This window comes from Anguilla anguilla, chromosome 10 (genome assembly GCF_013347855.1).
Source record: "Anguilla anguilla isolate fAngAng1 chromosome 10, fAngAng1.pri, whole genome shotgun sequence".
In the NCBI taxonomy this organism is placed as follows: domain Eukaryota; kingdom Metazoa; phylum Chordata; class Actinopteri; order Anguilliformes; family Anguillidae; genus Anguilla; species Anguilla anguilla.
In genome coordinates, this window is record NC_049210.1 from 19,681,590 (window position 1) to 19,704,711 (window position 23,122).

The window sequence follows — 23,122 nt, forward strand, 5'->3', positions numbered from 1 at the left end:
GACCCCAGAAAGAAGGCTGTCCACTTTAAACACACTGTTTTTCTCTTTTAAACTGCACTGGTGGATTTAGTTTAAACCCTCTGTAGATTGCAAGGGTGACCAAGGACAAACACTGACAAATACGCAGGCAGGAAATAATATGCGAGGCGTGCGAACAATCCAATATGCGCTCCGCAAGGTGGTATATGCTGTACTTTCACAAAACATTTTTTCTGTTTGGGTTTTTCTGTTTCCGAGGCAAAAATATTCCTCAAAAATAAAGAAGTGCTGAGAGACAGAAAACCTTGTGTCACATCTGTTTTACTCCTTAAAATTGTATCCAGGTATTACATTACATTATGTTATGAGACTATCATTGAGCAGATGCTCCTATCCAGGGGGGCTTGCAATGTAGGAGAAACATAAGTGCATTCACCTGATTAATATGAGCAATAGTGACAGATGTGGCTAACAATATTCCCAGACCAAGTATCACAAAAGCACTAGCACAAGTTAACTATGCTAACCAGGACCATAATCCCATAATAATTTAACCTAAAAGCATAAAAATTCCAAAACTTGAATTAGTACAAGAGGTGGTGCTATGGGGGTAAAATGTTTACAATAAAGCACACAATCTTCAGTGCACTAAAGAGTGTTCTCTGTATTGTAATAACATATGCTTCATGTTGTACTTCCACTGAAAGACTGCAGAAGTTGTGTGCTTCTGTTCTTGATTCTGGCAATTACAAATAAATCATGATCAATGGAAGATGCTGCTCTCTCTGGTGCCACCTAGTGGTAGGCCACATTAACACATCATGCAAGCCCATTTTTTAGTATTTGACATGGATGTGAATCTGGGCGTTGGTGGACATGCTGGGTGACATTTAGGCAGTTTTATGAGACGTACAAGCAATTTTTGTTTTATCATCATTAGCGTAGCCCAGGCCTGGGGATGGGCCAGGGAGGGTCTTAATTCCTACAGGATATGGGAGTGAGGATGCATTCAGAGGCCACACACACTCCCGCATTTGAAAGTAGGCCCATCTCAGCCAAAATCTTGGTGGCAGTCTAATGAATTTAGTCTTAAGGTTTTATATGAAATGGAATGCTGCTTTTTATATCATCCCCTTGGTCTAGCTTGCTGATCTTCCTGAGCAATGTGGCAGGTGTCAGTGTGTGTTAATGTGAAAGGGGAAAGACCAACTTCAGTCAGATGTGCCACCGAGCAGCCTGCTGAGTTTCACAACCAGTTCAATAGGAAAAATATATGATAATTGAGAACATGCTAATCTTCTGCAGGCATGGCTGGACGGGTCTTCCTCCAGTCTGGCTGGTTTTTTACTGACCTCGGAGCCAGACAGTCAGAATTGGCTCGCTGCATGCATAAAGCACAGCAGCTATTGATATACTGGGGATTTCAACATGAGAACAAGTGATATTGATTAGACAGATGCATTTCAACAAGGTTGTATAGAAAAATCTAAAGTATTTGGATTGCAGATTCAAAAAAAAAAATGAGCATCCTGGAATGTGGGGGAGTTTGAGATTGTCCTAAAATGCGAGGTGTCCTATGCAGTGTTATTGATTCTTTCCACCTAGTTGTTGCCTAAGAATGAAATAATAAATAGTTAAACAGAAAATCCATGAGTTTATCAAAACACTAGACACCCCCCCCCCCCAACAAAAACAAAAAAATATGAAAAAATAACAGCGAAGTGCCACAGCTGCATTGAACTTGACCTGTACTTTCACACAGATTTCCATAACTTACTGCGGTTGCTCAGGGCTACGGTATTTTCTGAACAAAACATGTGTTCGCCATCGGTCACGTCATGTCGATTTAGGTAGCTGGCAGTTTCGTGGCAGCGATTTCGAAAGCTAAAAATTGGAGTCATACGTTGCCAAAAAATGCTTGTATCTATTTTGAAAACAAAGGGCAAAATAATAAAAAAACAAACCTATAAAAATCACAGCATACTTATCGCTTGTAATGTGACAAGCACTGTAGATTTATCAACATGGATATTTACAGAGCTGTTCTTCTGTAAGCGTCAGCTCAAAGGCTTCATCAGTAAGATTCTGGGCTGGTCAGCATGAAACTACAGAAAAGTACAACTAAAATAAAAAAGTGCACCTTTTCAAGCGGACATATGTACAAAACATTCAGATACAGTTTATTTAGTTTAAAAAAATAAAATAAAATAAAACTGTGGTGAAAAGACTGAGGTAAAAAGAGCCTTCATTGGGGTGATGCTCACCTCAAATGGAGTCTCAAATCCCTCCACAATTCCTCCAACCATCAGCAGCCCGTCGGTGGTGATGTCCAGGCTGGGGTTATTCCAGTTCACGCTCTCCACCAACTCGCAGTCCACGTACAGGGCGAGGCGGTGTGCCGACACACCCACCGAAACCCGGTGCCACTCCCCGTCTGACAGCACCCCCACGGGGAACCTGAACACAATGGTTGGGGGGGGGGGGGGGGGGGGGGAGCTTTATGACTCAAAAATGCAACCTTATACAACAGGGATAGGTCTGCTTAGAGATGAAGACAAGATTGCCAGGAAGGGGAACTGATCACACTCTTACTCAGTCATGCGCTCACCTGTGCTTCTCCAATCTGACATCTTTACACAGGTAGATTTGCAGAGGAATTTAAAACACTGTCTGCCTTGTATCTGTAATGGTGGTGAACCAGGAGGGAGCTACATCATTTTTCCCATGCGAAGGGTTTCCATTCAGGTTTGGCTGACTTACCATTCAGGAGCCCAGGCAAAAGATGGCTTTATTAAAAAAGTGCATGCTGTTTTCATTCAGCTTGTATTATTACACCTTTAGGCTTTTGTAGTTTTAGTAATATGCTTGTTAATTAGTTTTTTTTTTCCTGTTACCAGAGCATGTACTTCAAAAACCAACTGATGCTGCACTTTATTGGGTGTTTATTGGGCACTTCATTATAATTACCAAAGTAAGAATTAATTAATGACTTTTAATTCACAAAACCCCACAAATTAAGTGAAAAATGCAAAAATACCCTTCGTGACTTCTATACATTACTACAAGCACCCATCAGACAGCCATCACAGAGATTTTCTGCTGATGCGAGTAAAGATTGCAAATAAAGACCACATTCCCTTTGAGCTGGCAAGATGCAGACTGTACTTTATGCTTTATGCATGAGAGTCTCCCAGCTTTTTTACATTGAAAAACTTTTGCTGAGGCACAATAACCACGGGTATAGCTGCTTCCCATTAATCCTTACAGGAAAAGCCAGAAAAAATATTTAAAGTAAGAAATGCATACTGGGATCGAGTGTTGTAACCACACAAAAGGCAATGTTCAATGTCCAGAACGTTTAAATACTTCTCTCTACTTCAGCTGACGGCCATGTGTGTTAAATCCCATGCGCGACAGGGAGGAAAATGGGGACATAGAATACATAAACACCAGTGCATTTGTAAATCCTTTGCAACCGTACTACAGCAGACAATCACAAAGGTCAGTGATGCTGAATCATGTCCAAATGAACAGGGATGACAGAAGAAGGCAAAACACACCCATGGGACATGTGGCCAAATGCATCGTAGCTGACAAAAGTGTTAGATTACGTAACACACACACACACACACACACACAAGCACAAACACATAAATATAACGATGCTGAAAACCAAAGTAGAGAGAGGGTCCATTATAACACACATTTAAATGTCCAGTCACTGACAGAGAGTCTGATGCACTAAGAACTTTAATAACACAACCAATGATTGGTACAAAACAATTACCATGACCAATCATTCTGATGAGTGCACTAGCCTACTTCTAATAAGACCTGGAATGGCTCAGACTGGCACTGCATCCCTCAGCCTGTGACACGTGGTTGCCAGATTGTAGGAAACTCACTCGTAATGGCGGTGCTGGGTGGAGATGAAAGTGAAGGTGTAGGGGCTGAAGCGGATCTGCAGCATGATGTGGCTGTAGGGGTTCTGCAGGGTGAGCAGGCTGCGGTCCTCCGGCTGCGAGCTGCGCAGCTGCAGCAGGAGGGTGAACTCGTCTGGAAACCTGCGCAGAAACAACAAAGCATACACATCAAATTTCTATGTATTTCTGCATACTACCTTTAACTAGTTTAATCTAAGATAAACTAAGATAACAGAGCTGAGCCTTCTCCCACAATCCTTGATGAGGTTAAGGAGACTGCATAGCAGGGGATCCGAGGCCATTTCTCTTCCTCCATTCTGCACAGCTTTTCAGTGGGGTTTAGTTCAGGGGACTGGGATGGCAATTGCAAAAGCTTGATTCTGTGGACAGTGAACCATTGTTTTGTGGATTTTTTGGAAACCTTTGGATTACTGGCCTCCCGGAAGATCCAACCACAGCACATGTCATGGTGATTTTTTTCTTTGAACAATTAAATCATTGTAAGAGCAAACTGATAAACAGCAATTAATTTTTTTCATCTTTACCATCTCTACAATTCCAGAGACTACTGTGTGAATGGGTGCATATATTCATCTGAAAGTCTAGATGAAGTCATGATCTCATGGAATAAAAACATCACATATTTAGTAAATTCAAAAATAACATACAATTACGGATGTAGGCATGAACACAGACACAGATACAGGCACAGGTAATGACAGGCAGACAGACACACAAACGCACAAAGCAAACGTTAAAGTAAAATAGCTTTTTGTTAGAATATGAGATACGTAGTTATGGATTAAAAGAACTTTGAAAAATGTACAAACCATCAGAAAAACAATTACACAGACAGAAATATGAATTTTCCACATTTGTCATAGTGTTGTCAAGGTTCTGGAAGGACCTATAGGAGGACCCTGTTCCCTGCTCAGGTGGATGTCATTTTTACCTGGGTCCGAATGTCTCCCTCATGGGCAGGGTGAGGGTGGAGTACTGGCCAATATGCAGAGTGGGGCACCTCTGGGTCCCCTCAGAAACAGTCAGAGAGACGTTACTGCTGTTCAGGGCTATCCAGGAGAGACTCTCCAGCAGATCAACCTCCTCTGCAGGGAGAATAGCACAGACACCTGTCACCCTGAGGCCCCCTTCTCCCCCTTCTCCCCCTCGTCCACGGAGATGAGTCAATTCAAGACAGATTCTGCTTTTGCTCAGACTCGGATCTAGTTCTGGATTTCATTTCCAATAATAAGCGATGACAGGAGTGAGGTCACCTGGAGGCACTACTGAGCGTGTGCAGTCCCATAGGATGGCAGGATTGGACAGCAGCAGGATAAAGAGGCTGCTAGGCTGCTGCTTGCGAACAACTCATTTCACAGCACAATCAGACCTGATGATGCTCGACCAGGAGGAGAAAATGCATATGTAAGATGCGTGGGCTCCACAGACAGGGGCATATGACATGCCTAGGATGATACTATATATGAGTAAGGTGTGTACAGTCTCCATAAGTGTGTATAAGGTGTGAATTGGCCTCACAGGTAACGACAGGTGATGTGTGCTTAGAGTGTGTATGGGGTCCACCGGCACCAGTAGTATGTACAAGTAGAGGAACCAGTGAGTGGACAAAAGCATGTGATGCTGAAGCCATCCCTGACCCTAAGACCACCACAGCATCAGGAACTCTAAAGCTCAGCGTTCGGGTGAGCCAAGGGGATTTTTGTGGTGGGATCTATTTCACATCCCACCCCCACCCCACAGATCTCCAGAGAAGAGATATTTAGTGCGGTTGTCCTCAATTACCTTCACTTTCCTCCTCATTCTCAATGAGGAACGATTAAACTTTCCCAGCGGCTCTCACATGTTTCTTTTCCCCCATTCCACATGGTGGTAAACTATTATGGTCCAGCTACTTTAATGGCTCAGAAGGAAATGGAATTTAAAAAAGAAATACAAACATGAGGTAATGATTTTTTTTTTTTTTTTCAAACAAAGGTAATGATTTTTACCCTAACGTAGTCTTTCAATTTGTTCTCCAAAAAGGGAAAAACGTTCTCCAGTAATCTTGTTGGATATCAACCCAAATGGTTTATGGTGCATTATAATTAGTAAGTGCCATTTAGTAACCATTAGGGAATAAATCATTTTAATTGCCTTCTTAACTGACCAGATGTTCAATCAATTTCTTAAGTGGTTCATTGCCAGGTTAGGTGACTGGCACCAGTGTAATGGGTATAAAATCATTGTACATACATACTCTGCAAGGAAGTGGGTCCTGAGGGTCTACTTAGTGGGTTCTTTCATTAAGGTATAATCAGTCCTGTAGGATTAGCCATTAGCTGTGTCCCCACACACCCCCACCACTGTGTGGGTACAGTGCATTTTTTTCTCTTTCCTCCACTTCTCTTGCAAAATTAGAGTGGTTTCCTTCAAACGTGTTTCAGACCCTGTTTCGCCATTTCTATGATTGCACCAACCTTTCAGTCAGAACCCTCTGCCACCCCCTCATGGGCACGCTGGCATTTGGACAAAAAGGCCAGTCACGCATGATTACTTCAACAACAAACAAAAAAAAAAAACAGATGAAAAAAAAATAGTCCAGTGTTACAGCTCCGCTCACCTAGAACCTGCACCACATTCTGCTGTAGACAACTCCAAACCTTAAGCATAACACGAGGCCAGAATGACCCGACAAATGAACACTCAATCTTACTGCAAAAAGAACAACAAAAGTTTGGGATACAGTGATGCCATTAAGGTGAGCGAACGGTTGTCTCAGGTGTCCTCAGGTCTGTCTATAGTCACACTATGCCCAACTCTTGACTGGACTGCCAGAGGTCTGTACAGGCAGTGAAGACTGAACTGCAGAGCCACACACCATTGGTGGCAAACAACGATGAACAAAATCCATTTAAAGGATTCCAGTCCTTATGCAAGGCTAACTCCAGCCTCATTGTGTTAAGGTCAACGATAAACAACTGATACCCTGAAGAGACCTGAATAAAGAAAGAGGAAAGTTGACCTGGCATAGCAATACAGTATTTCTCTAGAAGCTTCCTTCAGATGAGATGTGGACAGCACAAATATTTATGGCCAAAATGGCTCTCACTTGAGTTCACAGACAGGAGTCTGTCCTTGATTCCTTGCGAAAAACAAACCGCTTTTCCTGAAGTGCACTTCTAAGGGAATTCTAATGGAGTTGCACCTGAACTCCTGCCAGAAAAACAACCCCCATCCCTGTCAGCCCCTCACCATGCCATGTGCACCACAAATATGAACACATGCGTATGTGTTCTGGATGGGGGAGGGCGATAATCCTGCAGTCCCGTCCTTTTTTTAGCATGTGTTGCACATGTGTCTCCAGCGCACCACAGCAGAACCAGGTACAGAGGTAACACGTCAGCGTGGCTGTAGGGCGCGTAACTGCTGAAGATGAGGTCACTTTGAATGCGCCAGCACAGGTGCAAACCAGCACAGTTACAGACAAAGATGCTCCCTGCACAGGAAATGGGTGGTAAGCCTTCCTCTGGTGACTGCAAAGATTATGCTGCTGAGCAAAATTTTAAAATGCACAAAATCGCCTGGTTTCATTCAACTGTTGTGCATAACTTTGATGGCAGAATGAAGTGAAATGCATTCTTGTGATCGCTGAACATTGCCAAACTGTGTTTGTTAAAAAAATAACTCTTGCATTTAATTGTGAGCCAAGGACAATCGGGAGTTTTATTTGCTATAGTAAAGCTGTGTATCATCCATGAAAAAATCTGTTACAAAAAGGGAAGGGTTAGTACTAGCCTCCTCACAGGCCACAATGTAAATTTCTCTTAAAAAAAACCTTTTTTTTTTATTTATAACAATACTAATTAAAGATATTGGAGCTAATATCTTTATTTAGTATTTCGCTTATCTTTACATTATTGCACTGACCATAAGCCAGTATAAATGGAGTCAATTTTCCACCTAAAAATAAATGTAAACAAGTTTGTGATCTTTGTCTCGAGCTAGAGCATCTGGAATGATGTCACTGCTGCATGCAATTAGTGGAGCAGCATGAATAGGTAGTGGTTTCAGTTATTTCCAATGAAAAAACAGAGAAACCAGTTTCCATCTATCAATCCGACATTTAGAATAGAATAGAATAGCTATTTTTCCCAAAGGGAGCATCAGCTGAAGTAGCTGGCATACAATAAATAAAAAACAATGAACATACATTACGTAATAAAACCTCTGTTAGAGGTAACTAAATGACATTACTGTTATTACAAATTAGAAATTAAGAATTCTACTAGGAATTTCTTGTAAGGGGCACAAATTATATTGGATCATAAATTGTACAAAGCAAACTCATATCCCCAACTCAAGTGTATTTTGCCATTTCTCATGATTCCATTTCTTGGTAATACAGGGTTTTTGCAAGACAACAACAAAATATTCATGGAAACTGCATGTAAAAATGTTTATGTTTGAACAAAAGCAGGTTAGCTGCAGGGTAAGAGTTGAACAAAGATGCAGTACATTATTAGTGTTCCAGGAGGACACTAAAGCAGCTCAAAGATTCAAATTATCCAAATACCTCATTCATTAACACATGAGCAGCAACACTGACATTTTGCATTTTGAAAAGCAATGAAATTTGGAGCAGAACTGAGAAAAGCAACTATAAGAAAAATTCCATTCATATTAATCAATTGTTACAAAGCCTTATGACCACTGATCCCTAAGTGGATATAGAATAATGTCAACAAGTGAGACTTTACCCTCCTTTCAACTCAATGTCGATACCAATATCTGTGTTTGTTCTGTAGGATGGATGGGGTTTATCCCAGGGAAGTTGGTAATGAACCCTTAGACTGTATATATCATGATCCCACCTGGGCCGACCTGGAAGCGTGGCGGTCCTCAGACATGGACATACGGATACGGGGGCCTCCAGCTGGGTGTTGGGTGGGGGGGGTGTGCTCTGTACAGTATCCCTTTCTCTGGTTTACATTTTCATTTGACGTTTTACCCATTTAGCAGACGCTCTTATCCAGAACGACTTACAGAGATCACATTCTTTGCATATAATCCGTTTATGCAGCCGGATGTTTACTGAAGCAGTTCAGATTAAGTGCCTTGCTCTAAAGTGCAACTGCAGTGCCCCACCTGGGAATTCAGCCCTCGTTCTTGGAGTTCCAAGCCCAGTTTTCTAATAGTTTCACTATACAGCCGTCCTGTTAAGCACCCCATTTCTGGGTAAATGGATGAGCACGAAGTTGAGAGTGAAGTTATGCACTGAAGTAGAGTAGGTGGGTGTTGGGGTTGGAGGAGGCAGAGTTAGCCTATTAGCACTGGAGATGGGTTTGGTTTTTGAGGCCAGTTCCGACAATGAGCTCTGAATTGGTGTTCCTTCCCAGTATGTGAACATTCTGAGAGTGCAATGACAGGAGTTCTGTGAAGTCCCTTTTGGAACATGCCACCAAGGGGGTTTGGGACAGGGGAAAGCAATAACACCACCATGACCTTGTCTACCTTCTATCACCACTGGATTTAAACCCTGAAAAATTCAGAGAGAAACCTGGAAGAATACCTCCAGAGACTTCAAATGCGAATGCCGAGTCCTTAAAATATCCAGTGACTGGATTCCATCTTGCTCAGAAGTAGGGGGGCAAGTCAGATGTGACTGCAATAAATTACTGGGAAATAGAAAAACAGATGTCTGGTCTGAAACCATGGGCACTACATTATGGTGAATTTGGAGGAACTGCTAGGACAGTGGGTTATGTAACTGATTACCATACAGGTGCTACAAACTTACGTACCACATTAAACATCAAATGGGGCAAAGAGACACAACAGCTAGAAAAGGATAGGTTCAAACTGAGGGTAGACCCTTCCTAACCTGTACACACTGATCACGTTGAACACAGGTAGAAAATAATGAATATAGACTGAACACAGACTAAAATAGCCTGCACACTAGACTGAGTACAGCCAGCACATAGACTGAATATAGCCCGAACAAACCTTAGCAATGTTATGTGAGCTGGGGGCACAAAGCCAGATCAGAGGAATTATCAAGGGAGTTTAAAATTCAGGAGACAGACTCAGAGACCCAGAGGAACAAGGGAGGATCAGAGGAACACCTTGAGCCCATGTGCAGAATAGAGAGATAGAGAGGCATGGACAGTGAAAAATAGGGAGAGAAGAATGAGCAAAGGGAGCATAGCAGCACCTTGAGCCCATGTGCTCACAGAGAAATAAAGAGGGAGAGCCACTCTGAGAAAAGAGAAGGCAACATTAAAGACTTGCATTACCTTGCAAGGCTTCATGGATATTTATCTGTTGTCCCCTGAACCTACAGCCATTGTGTGGAAGTGTTTCCCAGACACCCTCTTCCTGGCTGAGCTTTTCCCCGTCTGACTACGGGTATTCTTTGTTTTGTTCCGAATGGAAAACAGATTGTCCATTGTAAAAGCGTGCTACAACCATTGTGGACCGGTTGATTGATTGGTTGGTGAAGTGATTGATCACAGCACCTTGCATCCACATGCTGGAAAAAGAGTTTGAAAAAGAGATGGCTTTTCCTCTTCCGCACCTGCCACATAAACACGTGCACACACAGAATTTAGTTTTACTCTAGAGGAACCACAGCATTTAAAATAGAGGTGGGCAAGGAGGGCCTGATCTTTTTCCAGTTTTTCCTGCCAACTTCTTGCCTTAATTACAGTACTTAATTAGCCAGCATTAATTAGCTGAGCATTTACGCCATCTGACATTTTAGCTACATCTCTTGATAAGCACATGAATGGCAACCAAAAACTATTCTTGTGTCCCTATATGAAGCAATTTACTGTGATCTAATCTACGAGTGAGCCAGTGTTGGTGTGGACAGGCAATCAGCTCCTTTGGCCATTGTAATTGGTTGAAAAAAAACATGCATACACACTGGCTCTCCAGGACCGGAATATCTCACCCCTGATTTAAAATGACAGTTCACTTTCTGGAATTTTATGATTTACTTCAGTTTTAGTGTGAACTGGATGGTGAGAGTCTGGTATTAACAGGTATCCAGGATGAACAGGAGTGGGACTGTGGCCACACTGAGCCAGAGGGACTGTGGTGAGTGAGATTCATTCAAGTTCCATTTGACCAAAAGCAGTGATCTGACCAAGGAACTTAAAGCACAATTTGCTCGACAACCTAATTTTGGTAGTAAGAAGTAATAGCAAGTCCAAGTTGCATGAAGGAGCTGCATTGCTGTGCGTGGCATTCAGTTGAAAAGAGAAAATTTCTGTACTGACTCTCAGGTCTACAACACAACATTAGTCCCTTCATGGTTGTGAAATATCACTGGTGGTTCAGTTGGCTGAAGTCACATTCCCTCTTCCTAAATTATATTTCTAACATATATTTGGGAGTCATCATGTTCACCCCCTCCCCCCAGGTAAATTTCAGGACCACTGGGATAGAGGCACTCCTTGCTCCTAATGTGCCAGAATGCTCAGGGAGGACATGAAAAACTACAGGGTGTTAACATCTGCGAGCATACATTTCTGATTCCCTCTAATTGACCCCACCCGTCTTCCTTCCCAAAACAGTTTCTCTGAGTATTAAAATGGTGTGACTTAGTTTTATTACTCCATGGTCACCCCTGAAATTGCACACCAGAGTAGAGAAAAGTGACCCACACCACCACAAACTGGTGATTGGCAGACTGTGCTGATTTTCCTTAATTAAGGATTAGATTTCTGTTGCACAAAGAGCTCCTATGGTCCAGTATTTAATGCAGTCTCTCTTATTCAGTTTCACAGTGCCCAATCTGGCCCTTTTCTGGCTGGCACTCTGGCTGTATTAGTTTCCTATTAAATGCTCAATTAGCTCCCAGACACAAGCGCGGGTTTCACTTGTATCATGGAGTGTTGGCTGATGCCGCAGACTCCAGGGGGAGGGCAACAATGGGCACACAAAGGGAAAACCCCACCCCACCCTAACAGCACTTCTGCCCCTCCCACACACACCTAGATGCACCATGCATGTGTGTGTGTGTGTGTGTATCACCAGGGAAGATACCCAGCGTCTACTGATGTCTATGGCTTGCAGACTTCAGACAGTCAACAAATGCAAAGGATTTGCAACCAACTACTAAATATGATGACTTTATTTCAGAATATTTTAATTTGTCCAATTAAATTTGCTTCCCTAAAATGAAGGGACTATGTTTAAAAGGGGCTGTAATTTCTGCACAGATCACCTGATATGGATATAAAAGCTGGCAGTGTACACTTTAACCTCATACATGTTTTATTTTATATTCAATGTACTGGAGAACAGAGCCAAAAAAATAAAAATTGCTTCACTGTCCCAATAATTTTGCATTTAACTCTATATCCTTACTGTGTATTTAGCATTATTTGCATTACTTCTGCTTTTTATAAAAGTGCTTTTTGAGTAAGGTTATGAAGTGTTGAAAGCATTTGTTCTCTGTGTGGATCTTTGTGAGCAAAACATGCTCAGCTGTCAGCCATTCGATGCTGTGACTTTCTTGTTGAATGGCTGCTTAAGTGCTTGTCTTGGACTAGCACTTGGATGGTAGCCCAAGCTAGTTGAGAAAAAACTAAGACACTGCAGGGAATGGTGTTGGCAGCCAACAGGAAGTGAATCTTCCCTCTGAAACAAGCAGAAAAACCACTGCTCATTGCAGTGACAGGCACACTGTACTTAAGGAGATGCGTTGCAGATGAAATGCCGAACTTAGGTCCCTGTGATGTCTACTTATTGCAAAGATTAGCTTCTCTGGTCTAGTGGTCAAATTCCCAACAGCTGGCTCATTTATCCCATCTCTCATCACCATACCTATGGAGAGTGCTCAGGAAAAAGACAATGGACCTTCATCACCCTGGAATGGTGGTTGATATTCAATTAATTCTTCCTCATTGTACACTATATTACGAACATGAAAATGCTACACAGGCAGTACGTGAGTATTGCTACTAATATACTAATATTACTATTACATTCATCCACCAAGCTTATCACAAGTTGGCAGGAAAGAGCATAGGATATTCAGTTATCTTTCCATTAGACTTAAACAATCAAGTGAAGAGACACGTAATAAAAGATAACAATTATACTCTGTGGACCACAGTTCTAGAATATTGTTTTGACATATAAATATTTTTATCAGTTTTCAATTTCCACAGATGTGTTTGCATTTGAATATTTTCTCCCCAGGCACCTAGTACCTCTGAACTATGATTGAATAGCGTTCCAAGAAAAACGGCTCGGCAAGATGAGCATCATGGGAAAGCTTGCAGCCACAGTCAATCAACTGCTATAGGGCATAGGGCAGGGATTCACTTCTCTCCTCTCCCTGTGCCCCCACGATACACACAAGGCGAGTGGTAAGGCCGTAATCTCCAGGGGAAGATTGCAGGGAATCTGCCCAGACTCACGCACACTACAGCGATCATAGAAAGTCCGACTGTAGAGCACTGCGCTCACGCGACGGAGCTGATGAAACACAGCCAGGTCCACCCCCCCCTTTGAAGAGGCTGTGTGGTGAACTCCCCCCATGAAGAGACAGTCTGCCCCCACCCCCCCCTCTCTCTGATCAGTCAGCAGGCTCAGAGCCCACTGGCCTGGCATCTGCATGGTCTGTTGATGACCCCATAAATTCACAACATGGGGTCACAAAATTCACAACATCTTATCGTCTATCAAGTGACAAAAGCCATGTACCCATCCCATCTCTAGACCAAACTTTGACCGGTTTAAAAAGATTACAGCAAAGCAGTCACTTCCTTTGACACCCTGCCACACCATTGCCATGCAGCTCTCCTACATGACAGTCCAGCTTAGTATGATTCTTGCGGCAGGTGGTAGTGGAAGTTGTTTCCGTGAAAACTGTGATTAGAGAACAAGTACAGATATGTATGCATTTGATCAAGTATCCCCACAATTCAAATTACATTTGGTCATGCAAAGGGTAAGAAATTCCAAGTTGCAGTTATATAACTCAGTCTGTGCAATCTACATATTTTTGAAGGAGGGTGAAAACGCATCTTAAAACTAAGTATGATCAGATCATGAATTAATGCAAACCAAAGCCTCCTTGTTATGAGACTTTTGAGTCTTCCACCTATTTCGGTACTTTTTCCAGCATGCATTTAATTCTATCCTTTAGTGCATCCGGAAAGGGATCACATTTAAGACAGATAGACACAGGCAGCGTTCTGTCATACAGCTAAAGCCAGGCTAGTGCAGAGGGGGTAGACATGAAATAACATAAATGATTCCCTAACTGAATTAAAGACAAACAATGGCAGCCTTCAGAATTGAATATTTCTGGATATCAAGTAGAATAGTGTGCATTACTGCACATTCCACTCTTGCCCTCCTTGCTGACCTTCTGGCCAGTTATTTATTTTATTTTCTAAGCTATATTATGTTCTTGTTTTTATTTTGTGATCACTGAGCAGCCTGTCCTTGGCTGGATGTGCTTGACACTGCCTGCCTCCACTAGGTCCTCCTGGCTTCTTCCTTGAGTTGTCTGAATCAATGTTGGGGCACGTTTGACCCCCGCATTAAGGGCTTCGCTAGGTAGAACAAGGAGCAGTCAAAAGACTCTCTATGGAGAGAAGAAGCAGACTCAACCCTGCAGCATGGTTCTAACCTCCATTTCCCAGCAGGGTTTAAAGTGACTGCTTATCTGGCAAATCTTAAACCTATAACGACCCTCAAGCAAACCACTGTCAGCATTGGGTGGTAGGGCTTGAAAACACTCAGTTTAATATGAGAGAGAGAGTGACAGAAAGAGAGAGACAGAAACAGAGAAACAGGTACTGTTATACTGAATTAGAAAGAAAGAGTAAGTGAGATGAACAGTTTTATCTCTGTATTGAAATATCAGGTCCTTCAGTCATGTCCCTCTCAGTTTCCTGCAGATTGCAGTGCATGCTTAATGTTCCTATTAGCTGAGCACCCATAAGCACTGAGCACAAATGTGAGATTACAACCATGTCATTATGACAACAACACTTTATCTTCACCACTACATGAGACCATTAATCAATTCTAAACACTGAAATCATAAAATGAATCTCTATCAGCAGAATTCTGCATTTTGGCATTGAAGGGGAAGTCACAACGCAGAAGTTTGAGGTCAGCGATTGGCACAGTTCGGGGGGGTCAGCAAGTTTCCTCTTACGCCATCTCAGCCAACATCTCCTGCTCCCTAGGGGAGCCCCCATATCCTGTACACACAGCGCTTTGTATAGCAGAAGCTCCAGAGCCAAAGCTCGCTATATCCATCTTTATACTGTCCCTATACTGTAGGGACAGGGAATCCTGCACAGCGCTTTCAAGATTTCAAATAAACCAATTAGACCAGAATATTTTTTCCCCCGACTATTTTTCCCCCCGACTGGTCCGTAAACTTTAACTTGAAAATATCTGCATAATTTAAAAACTTCAGGACTATGAATGAAAGCCAATGAGACCAGTTAGATTGGTTTAGTCAGACATGTGATCAGATATAAATCAACATTTGAAAATGAGTTAAGAATCAGTTAAGAAAATGAAAGCTTTGGAATTGCCATCTTGAATAAGCAAAAAGATGTTTTCCAGGACCTATGGAGACCGTAAACCCAAATGGCATTTTTGTGGGCATCTTCAGGACTTCGTCATGTGACATGGGCCATCTGACACCGATGGGGGCTGCCTGAAGCCGCTGACAGGAGTGAGGAACAGATCTCATGCATTCGAGCTGAAGCTAACTCTCGGAATGCACTGCACCAATAAACCCTCCAACCCATCACCAGCCTTTAAAGGCTCTGTTCATACTGAGCATGCCCACTGAGTAATTCTAACCCAATTTATTTTACGATCGCTTCTAGTGTTCGCAGAAGGGGTCAATCCACCCTATGGGGTCCAAAGAGCGGTTTACAGTTCAGTTTTAATTCTGTGGTTCTGGTTTGATCGTGCTCAGTCTCCCATGTAAATGGCCTAAAGAGAGAAGGGAACGGACATGGTTCCTTCTTCCCACACATAATTGCATCACTATTTCCATCACATTCCCAGCATTCTCCCTCCTCAAAGATATTTTTTCATTTCCCCTCTTTAAGAAGAATAATATTTAAATTTGATGGAAGTGACCTGTTCTCACTGAGCCTCTCTTTCTCTTGAAGAGTCTATTTATTTATTTTTTTAAATGTTTTATTTTTTAAAGACCACGCCTTTGCTGTAGGGGAGAAAAGGTTAACAGTCAAGTCCTGCCATACTTTTTGCGGACAGATTCCATAGAACAATAGAAGGTTTCTTTAAACGGCCTTTAGGGAGGAGAGAAGCACACTGGTCAACACTTGCCTGAACCGCAGCCTGAGCTCGTTGACATGGGTATTAGTTCAAGAAAAAAAGTGAGCAAATGTTTGTCCAAGAATAGCCACCTCAAGACTGGCTCATCTGCAGTCAACCAAATCAGTGATTCTACGCATCTTCTCATTTTACTGTGTTATTGAACAAGCTTTCCTCACCCTGAAATGCACGGAATGTAGTTCAAATAGTATGATACATGGGTGGTGAACTCAAGCCGAACCATGATGTAGCCTCAGAACAATGCTTCAGACCTACAAAAGGCGGTCAATGTGCGAGGAAGAAAGAAAGATGACCACATGACCAGGCACAGAAAGGTTGCCTAATGTTGAAGACGAAACTTCACTTGAATAATCCTTATTTAATAGAAAAATATAAAAAGCAGTGTTACCTCATTAGAGTACATTACATGGAGCTGAGACGATATGCCATCGTGGACTACAATAAGAATACTCCTGTACATAATGACAGTCCGCTGTTCTTAAGGATAACTTGCAGGCACTGTGTTTTTATAATTTCATTCTACAAGAACAATGTTACAACAACAGGTAGAATGCATTTTACCATAAAAGTCTTAAGTAGGAGCTCTCATATAGTCCAAATGCTCATACTACTATTACTGCTGCTACTTCTACAACAACAATTACTCCTACCACCACTGCCACTGCTACTACTACTACTACTAATAATAATAACAACAATAACAGAGAATTAGAAATTGATGTGTGGAATAAAAGCATAACCAGTAAATAAAAGCATTTTAAAAAGTAAATTGAATGTCACCCTTCATCCAGCTTTTGACAGCCTTTATTGGGGGCAATGGATCCCAAAGGTTCTAGATTAAGTGGGCGGAAAGGGTGGGGGGTTTGAGTCAATGGGTTATGCTACTACGTTCCTGAACATCTCTCCCGCTCAGTCAATCAGCAAAGACACAGATAGCCTCGGTAGGGGTCTCTGACCAGAGTTTTCAGGACAGTCAGTGTTGCAAATTTGATTGTCCTGTCTTGTGGCATTCCCTGCTGGTCTGCCTGTGGTGAAGGGCAGAGTGGGGCTTCGGAATCAAAAACTGAGCAATTCACCAGACCCTTTACAGTGTGAGTGCATTTCTCCAGCTAATGGTTTTATAGCACTTCTGCGCATTTCAAAGACCCGACAGCACTTTACAGTAAGGCACTGAGGGGCAAGGGGCAAGGGGCAATTGACGAGGGGTTAAAGAAGCCCATGGGGGGTCTGAAAGCGCTTGAGAATTGTACAGTATTTTTTTATTCTGTTTATATTGTTTTAGGACAAATTCCTAAAAACACTTGATAGTTCCCATACATTTCTTTTTGGTATATATTCATTTGTTGATATAATTTGATGCATGTGTGAGTATGGTCCATATGCCTGCAGCATGGTTTCACTTTGTGGTGGAGACCTGCCCTGTCTGAATGTCTCCAGAGGGGATTTATCCTCTGCCTAGTGGATGGAGGGGTCAACAGTGGGAGAGACGGGAGGGAGGGAGAGACGGAAGGTTCCGTCATACCAGCGGGGCCTGACGCAGAACCCATGCAGTGTCAAAGGCAAAGAGGCGAGTAAAACCCCGAGCACTCCGAGAGTTGAAAGGAAAACAAATAGACGGGGATGTTTTCACAGGTGGAGCCTGACCATATTTCACAGGGACCCGATCGAATTGGCCCCGCCCCACCGCGTGGATACAGGAAGAGTTCTTATCGACGCTTCGCTCATGTCCCACCGGGCTTCCGATGGACAGAGCCGAGGCTTCCCATTCTACCAGAGCAGGCAGATCTGTGAGGGTAGCTGGGGTTGGGCCGAACGCGAGAGCCCTGACTCTCTCAGCACGGCAGGGTCAGCCCTGACTTCACGCTGACAGAAATGAAAACACTTTAGCATACATAATGAATTGGGACACGGGCATCTTGGGAAACTAATCTTGGTCTGTATGCAGGAAACAATCATCAGAGCAAAATCTACTGTATTCTCCATGCTTCCAATATCCAATAAGAATAGATTATTTCAACTCTATAATGTTGATCCCTGATCTTATGCTAAGCAACGAAAACTTAGACACACACAACATTCATAAACGAGAAACCCAACATTTATTGGGGGCTACCTCATTGTCATCTTTAAACAGTTAGGGGAAACAATTCTAGTGGATCCAGTTCTACACCTCATCTCTGGAATTCCTTTCTGAACCCTGTCAGAGCAGTAGCTTCATTGGATCTTTTTAATCAAGATTTTTTGCGTACCTACGCCTCTTAGTTTGGACTTATAATTGACTTAATTTTCTTGTAAAGTGCTCCGGGATGTATGCATAAAGGGCACTATATAAGAATTGTGCGTATTGTAAAACAAGGTAGCACTTTATAAAGACACTGGACAGTGGAGTATTTATTAAATTGACAGTTTGTTTAAATGCTAATCACTGATTCAGAGGTGCATTAAGGTCAAATTAAGCAAATTAAATTCTCACAAAACGCACCCCACACCTTGGCTACATTGCAAATTAATCCACCATTCGCACAGGGCAAACAATTCAGTCGCCACTGACCACAACACCTATGACACGCTCAAGTCATGTGATACTATTTGGAAGAGCCTTTGTGGGTGTTCTGCATGCAGGTGACATTTTTTATCCATTATAAATTCATCCTATAGAGCTGTTCAATTCTAGTATACACACAGCTATTGAGGGGTGCTCCCTCTAAAAGATACTCAGTGGAAGGAGTGAGTTGACCGTGCTGACATCTTTTACTGACTAAACAAGCATTCCGTACACAGTGGGTCCAAGCACTTTGATTCCCTAATGATACTTATTCAAAATTACTACAAGACAACTATGGTTAATTCACGCAATGAAAAGAAACACATACTGCATATATTACAGAATTATGACACCATAGCCAAATAGGTGAGTGACATAAATGTACACTGGGAAAGAACCCTTCTTAAAGGCACCACACACACACACACACACACACACACACACGTTTCAAGATTAGAAGAGAAACAACAGGACAAGAATGTTTAAGTGACGTTTAAACATTCATGTTTAAGTGACTTTCTGTGGCTATTTGTGGAGAACACAGACCACTGAGGAATTTAAGGGAGTTAAAAAGTACATGACAAACTTCTTGAAAAATCTGCAGCAGAACTGTATCCGAAGGGATGTAAAAACATGACTAGTTCCATTCCCAGACTTCCCCTGGAGAGACAACATGATTCATGTGGAACACACACAGGGTGAAAGTGGAGTTCAAGATTGTGGAAAAAAAAATAATAATAATAATAATGAAACCGAGAGTCGTTTCATTTTGCCTGCCAAAGATTGCTGGGCTGCAGCTCACTATCACAGTCAGTCATGTTCTGGGGCCCACACGATGATAAGACTCAAGAATTCTTTCAATGAAAAAAGAAGTCTTGTTGAGGGTATGCTTCTTGTTTGTTAAAATAGCTTTAAGGAAAGCCTGAATTTTTAGTAGGCCCCCCTTCTCCCCGTTAATCAGAACAGTGATGGGTGTGCAAGTTATCAGACCCCCTAAGCTTCACTCTTGAGCAGCATGTTTGGTGGCAGGGCTCACTCATAACTCAAACCCAGGCACACTGCATGCAGACTTTATCCTTTTTTTACCCCAGTTTTCTTTTCTCCAAATGTGGAATCCCCAATCATAATGAAGGCTCATCTCATTGTATGAAGTGTCCTCTTCTCAACAGAGCGTGGGACTTTGTAAACGGCATTTCCGCTAACATCGATCAACACTGATGTAAAGGGCAAAGAATGTTCAGCTGGACATAGCTGCTATCTAGTTGTTTTAGCAGCCACTACAGAAATAGCCACCGCAATGCTTGTGCTGTGCTGAATTACCCCCTAGAAAGTTTTAACTACTTTAAAAAAAACATTCAATAGAAAAATATTTGCAATATTATGTGATGGGCCTCTTGCCCACTCTCTGACTCCAAGCCTGAGAGCATCTAATGTAATTCAGACTGATTTAAAACGGCCACACCATAGACGGGCATGAATGATAAGGTAACATCAAAGATGCTTTTGAAACTGCTGAGCAGCAGTAGCACTCACAGAGAGTTCTTACATTACAGCCATTTAGCAGACACTCTTATACTGAATTGTACAGCACTTTGAGCTGCACTCTGTGCATGAAAGGTGCTATATAAATAAAGTTCATTCATTCAGAGTGACTTATATTGTATCCAATTATACAGCTGTCTATATACTGGAGCAATGCAGGTTAACCTTGCTCAAGGGTACAACAGCAGTGTCCTACCGGGGAATGGAACCTCCGACCTTCAGGTTACAAGACCAGCTCCTTAGCCATTATACTGCACTGCCACCTCTCTGAGCTGTGTAACCACAGGGAATCACATGAGAGAAAAAAGGTACCAAAGCCTATTTTCTGTAGCCAGGCATGTCGAGACATAATGAGAAGCACTATGACAAACAGGCTGAATTTTGTACATCCCTGAAAATCAATCAAGCAAAAAAGGAAAAACTTTGCCATCTTCACCGTGCTGAAATGTTGAATTCATCTGTAAAAAGAGAATGCACTTGGAGCTCTTTGTCGAGATAGGCAATTACTTTTGCTTCTTTGACTGTGTTGTGCAAAATCCCCATTGCCAAAGCCGTGCTTTCTTGACCACTTTTACATTATGCAGGTTGATGAAAAACAAAAGACACACGGGGCCAGGTAGTGTACCTGTAACACTTGCAATCGAGAGACATAAATATTCATATTTATATTCTACAAAAAAATTATTTTTGCTGAATGACACATCACAGTGCTGCTTTTAAAAAAAAAATATACAGTATAAACCATGTTATTGTTGGAATAAAAATCTCGGACTGTTGGAATCAAAACCTTGGCAATTCCGTGGGGACAATTTTATTTCAGGTATTTATCTATTTAACTGGGATACAAGCTAGATACAAGGAATACATGGAAGCGGTAGATTGGAGCGATTTGAGCCATGTGGAGCGGGGGGGGGGGGGGGGGGCGCAGCAGGTTGAGTAATTGAAAACTTGTGTTTGACCACAGCGGACGAGGAGCATGACGGGGAGCAGGGTGTCTCACGCCACCGGGTGAATGGGCTCCTGTGTGTGGCGGAATGCTCTGGAATGCTCACCGCGAGAGCGAGGCTGTCATCGCGTTATCATCACGGACGAACCCGACGCACGGCCCCCTCGAACCCGTCGCGCCACGTGCCCCAGAGACCCAATGGCAGAGGCGCCACCGACGTGCAGAAGTGAAATGCGCCTAATGTTTGGCCAGTTTTTTTTTTTCTTTACAATGCTAGGTTCTGTAAATTCAGCTGTTTGCCTGCCAATATGAAACTGTAGCACACCAATAGATTATATTACATCGTTCTGTGGAAGATTCATATCGGTCCCTTTCCCCCACCTTAACTTCACAGACCATTCCAGCCTCAACCCTCTCTTAGTTCTACCCATAACAAAACCTGGAGGTCAAGATGAATCCTCTCATCCCTCCTGATCTACATATTAATATACATTGATTAGACCTTCCAGCTAGTTTAACATGTTGGGCTATAATCTTCCCAGCCACACTGCTCTCATAGAGTCTGCTGTCTATTACCATTTCTATTATCTGTAGACTGCTGACACCGACCGGGCATCAGAGGATGGGCTCTGCATCTAAATCTGCTTTCCCCCCCCAAGATCACTCCCCACAGGGGAGAGCTTTTCTTTCCACTGGAGAGTTTTATTACTTCACTCAGTGGGTTTTTGAGGGTCAGGCTTGGCTTTGCGTAATTTTTTCTAATTCCTGCTTTGTCATATCTGTAAAAAGTGCAATAGAAATGGAACTGAACTTAAGTTCATTTAAAAGATCCAATGGTGGCTGCTGGCTGTACGTTATGCAAAGTGAATCGTATTCCCTGACAGGACAAAAATGAATCTTTTTCCTTGGTTTGCACAGCAGAACATCTTTATTACTGCAGGAGGTTGCCACAGCTCAAGGTTGTCCACCCTTTGCGATGTTTGCGGTAACCCACCATAACCCCTTTAAAACCAGTCACAGTCGGAGACTGAATAACGCTGTGAATAGCCGTCATCTCATGACCCCCCTATGTCAAGTTCACCTCGTTTTGTTTATGGGGCCACGGAATACTGGTATCCTCAATAACAGGACCAGGTTTACTGCATGTTAAAAACCCTGTAAACTTTATAGGTGTTGGCCTACAATGTTGCCAGGCAGTTTAAGAGCCTGACCCTCAGGCCCAATCTTTGGGTCAGCTTTCTTAGGGAAAACACACGTCCTTGGCGATTAGGCCTGCCTGCCAGGCAAGAGAGTGGCAGCATTACCGCACGTCTGCCCTCATGCCCGGAATCCCCACAGCGCATTACATAACCTGTCAGCCATGGCGGCAACCATGCTAGGTCATAAAGAACCTGTCCCCCTTTGCACATATCTCAAAAGTAATTACACCTCGACACAGCCTTCAGTGATCTCCTAACTGTATGGACATACAGTCCACACGCAAGACGCTTGGAAAACATGACTGACAACAGAAATATTAAGGAAAGTGTCAAATAGGTTGACTTAAATGTCACTTGCTGATGGAATATCTGGACAGCAGATTGTTTCAGAGATAAAGTATAATAAAAGTATTTTTAAAAAACAATTGGACTTCTATCTGGGGTTATTTGTCTTTATTTACTATATAAAAAGACAAAAATGTTTTTAGTTGCAGATCGTTTTCTTCATTTACGATGAGCTGAGCTCACGGTTTAGGAAACAAATCAACATCTTTCAGTGCAAAAGTAACAATCTACTGTTAAAAACATCCATGATAAAGCACAGAGCATAAAAACATCATGTTCCAGGTATGTC

The 23,122-nt window shown here is 42.5% G+C and overlaps 1 protein-coding gene across 1 annotated transcript in view; it reads right to left on the reverse strand.

Moving 5' to 3' along the window:
• Window positions 1–23,122, reverse strand: part of si:dkey-61l1.4 (collagen alpha-1(I) chain) — a 104,782-nt gene that overhangs the window by 69,395 nt on the left and 12,265 nt on the right. The window contains exons 2-4 of the mRNA XM_035435770.1: window positions 4,855–5,008; window positions 3,885–4,043; window positions 2,244–2,436 (exon numbers count right to left, since the gene is read on the reverse strand). Of these exons, the coding sequence (XP_035291661.1) occupies window positions 2,244–2,436; window positions 3,885–4,043; window positions 4,855–5,008 (506 nt within the window). The remainder of the gene's footprint in view (window positions 1–2,243; window positions 2,437–3,884; window positions 4,044–4,854; window positions 5,009–23,122) is intronic.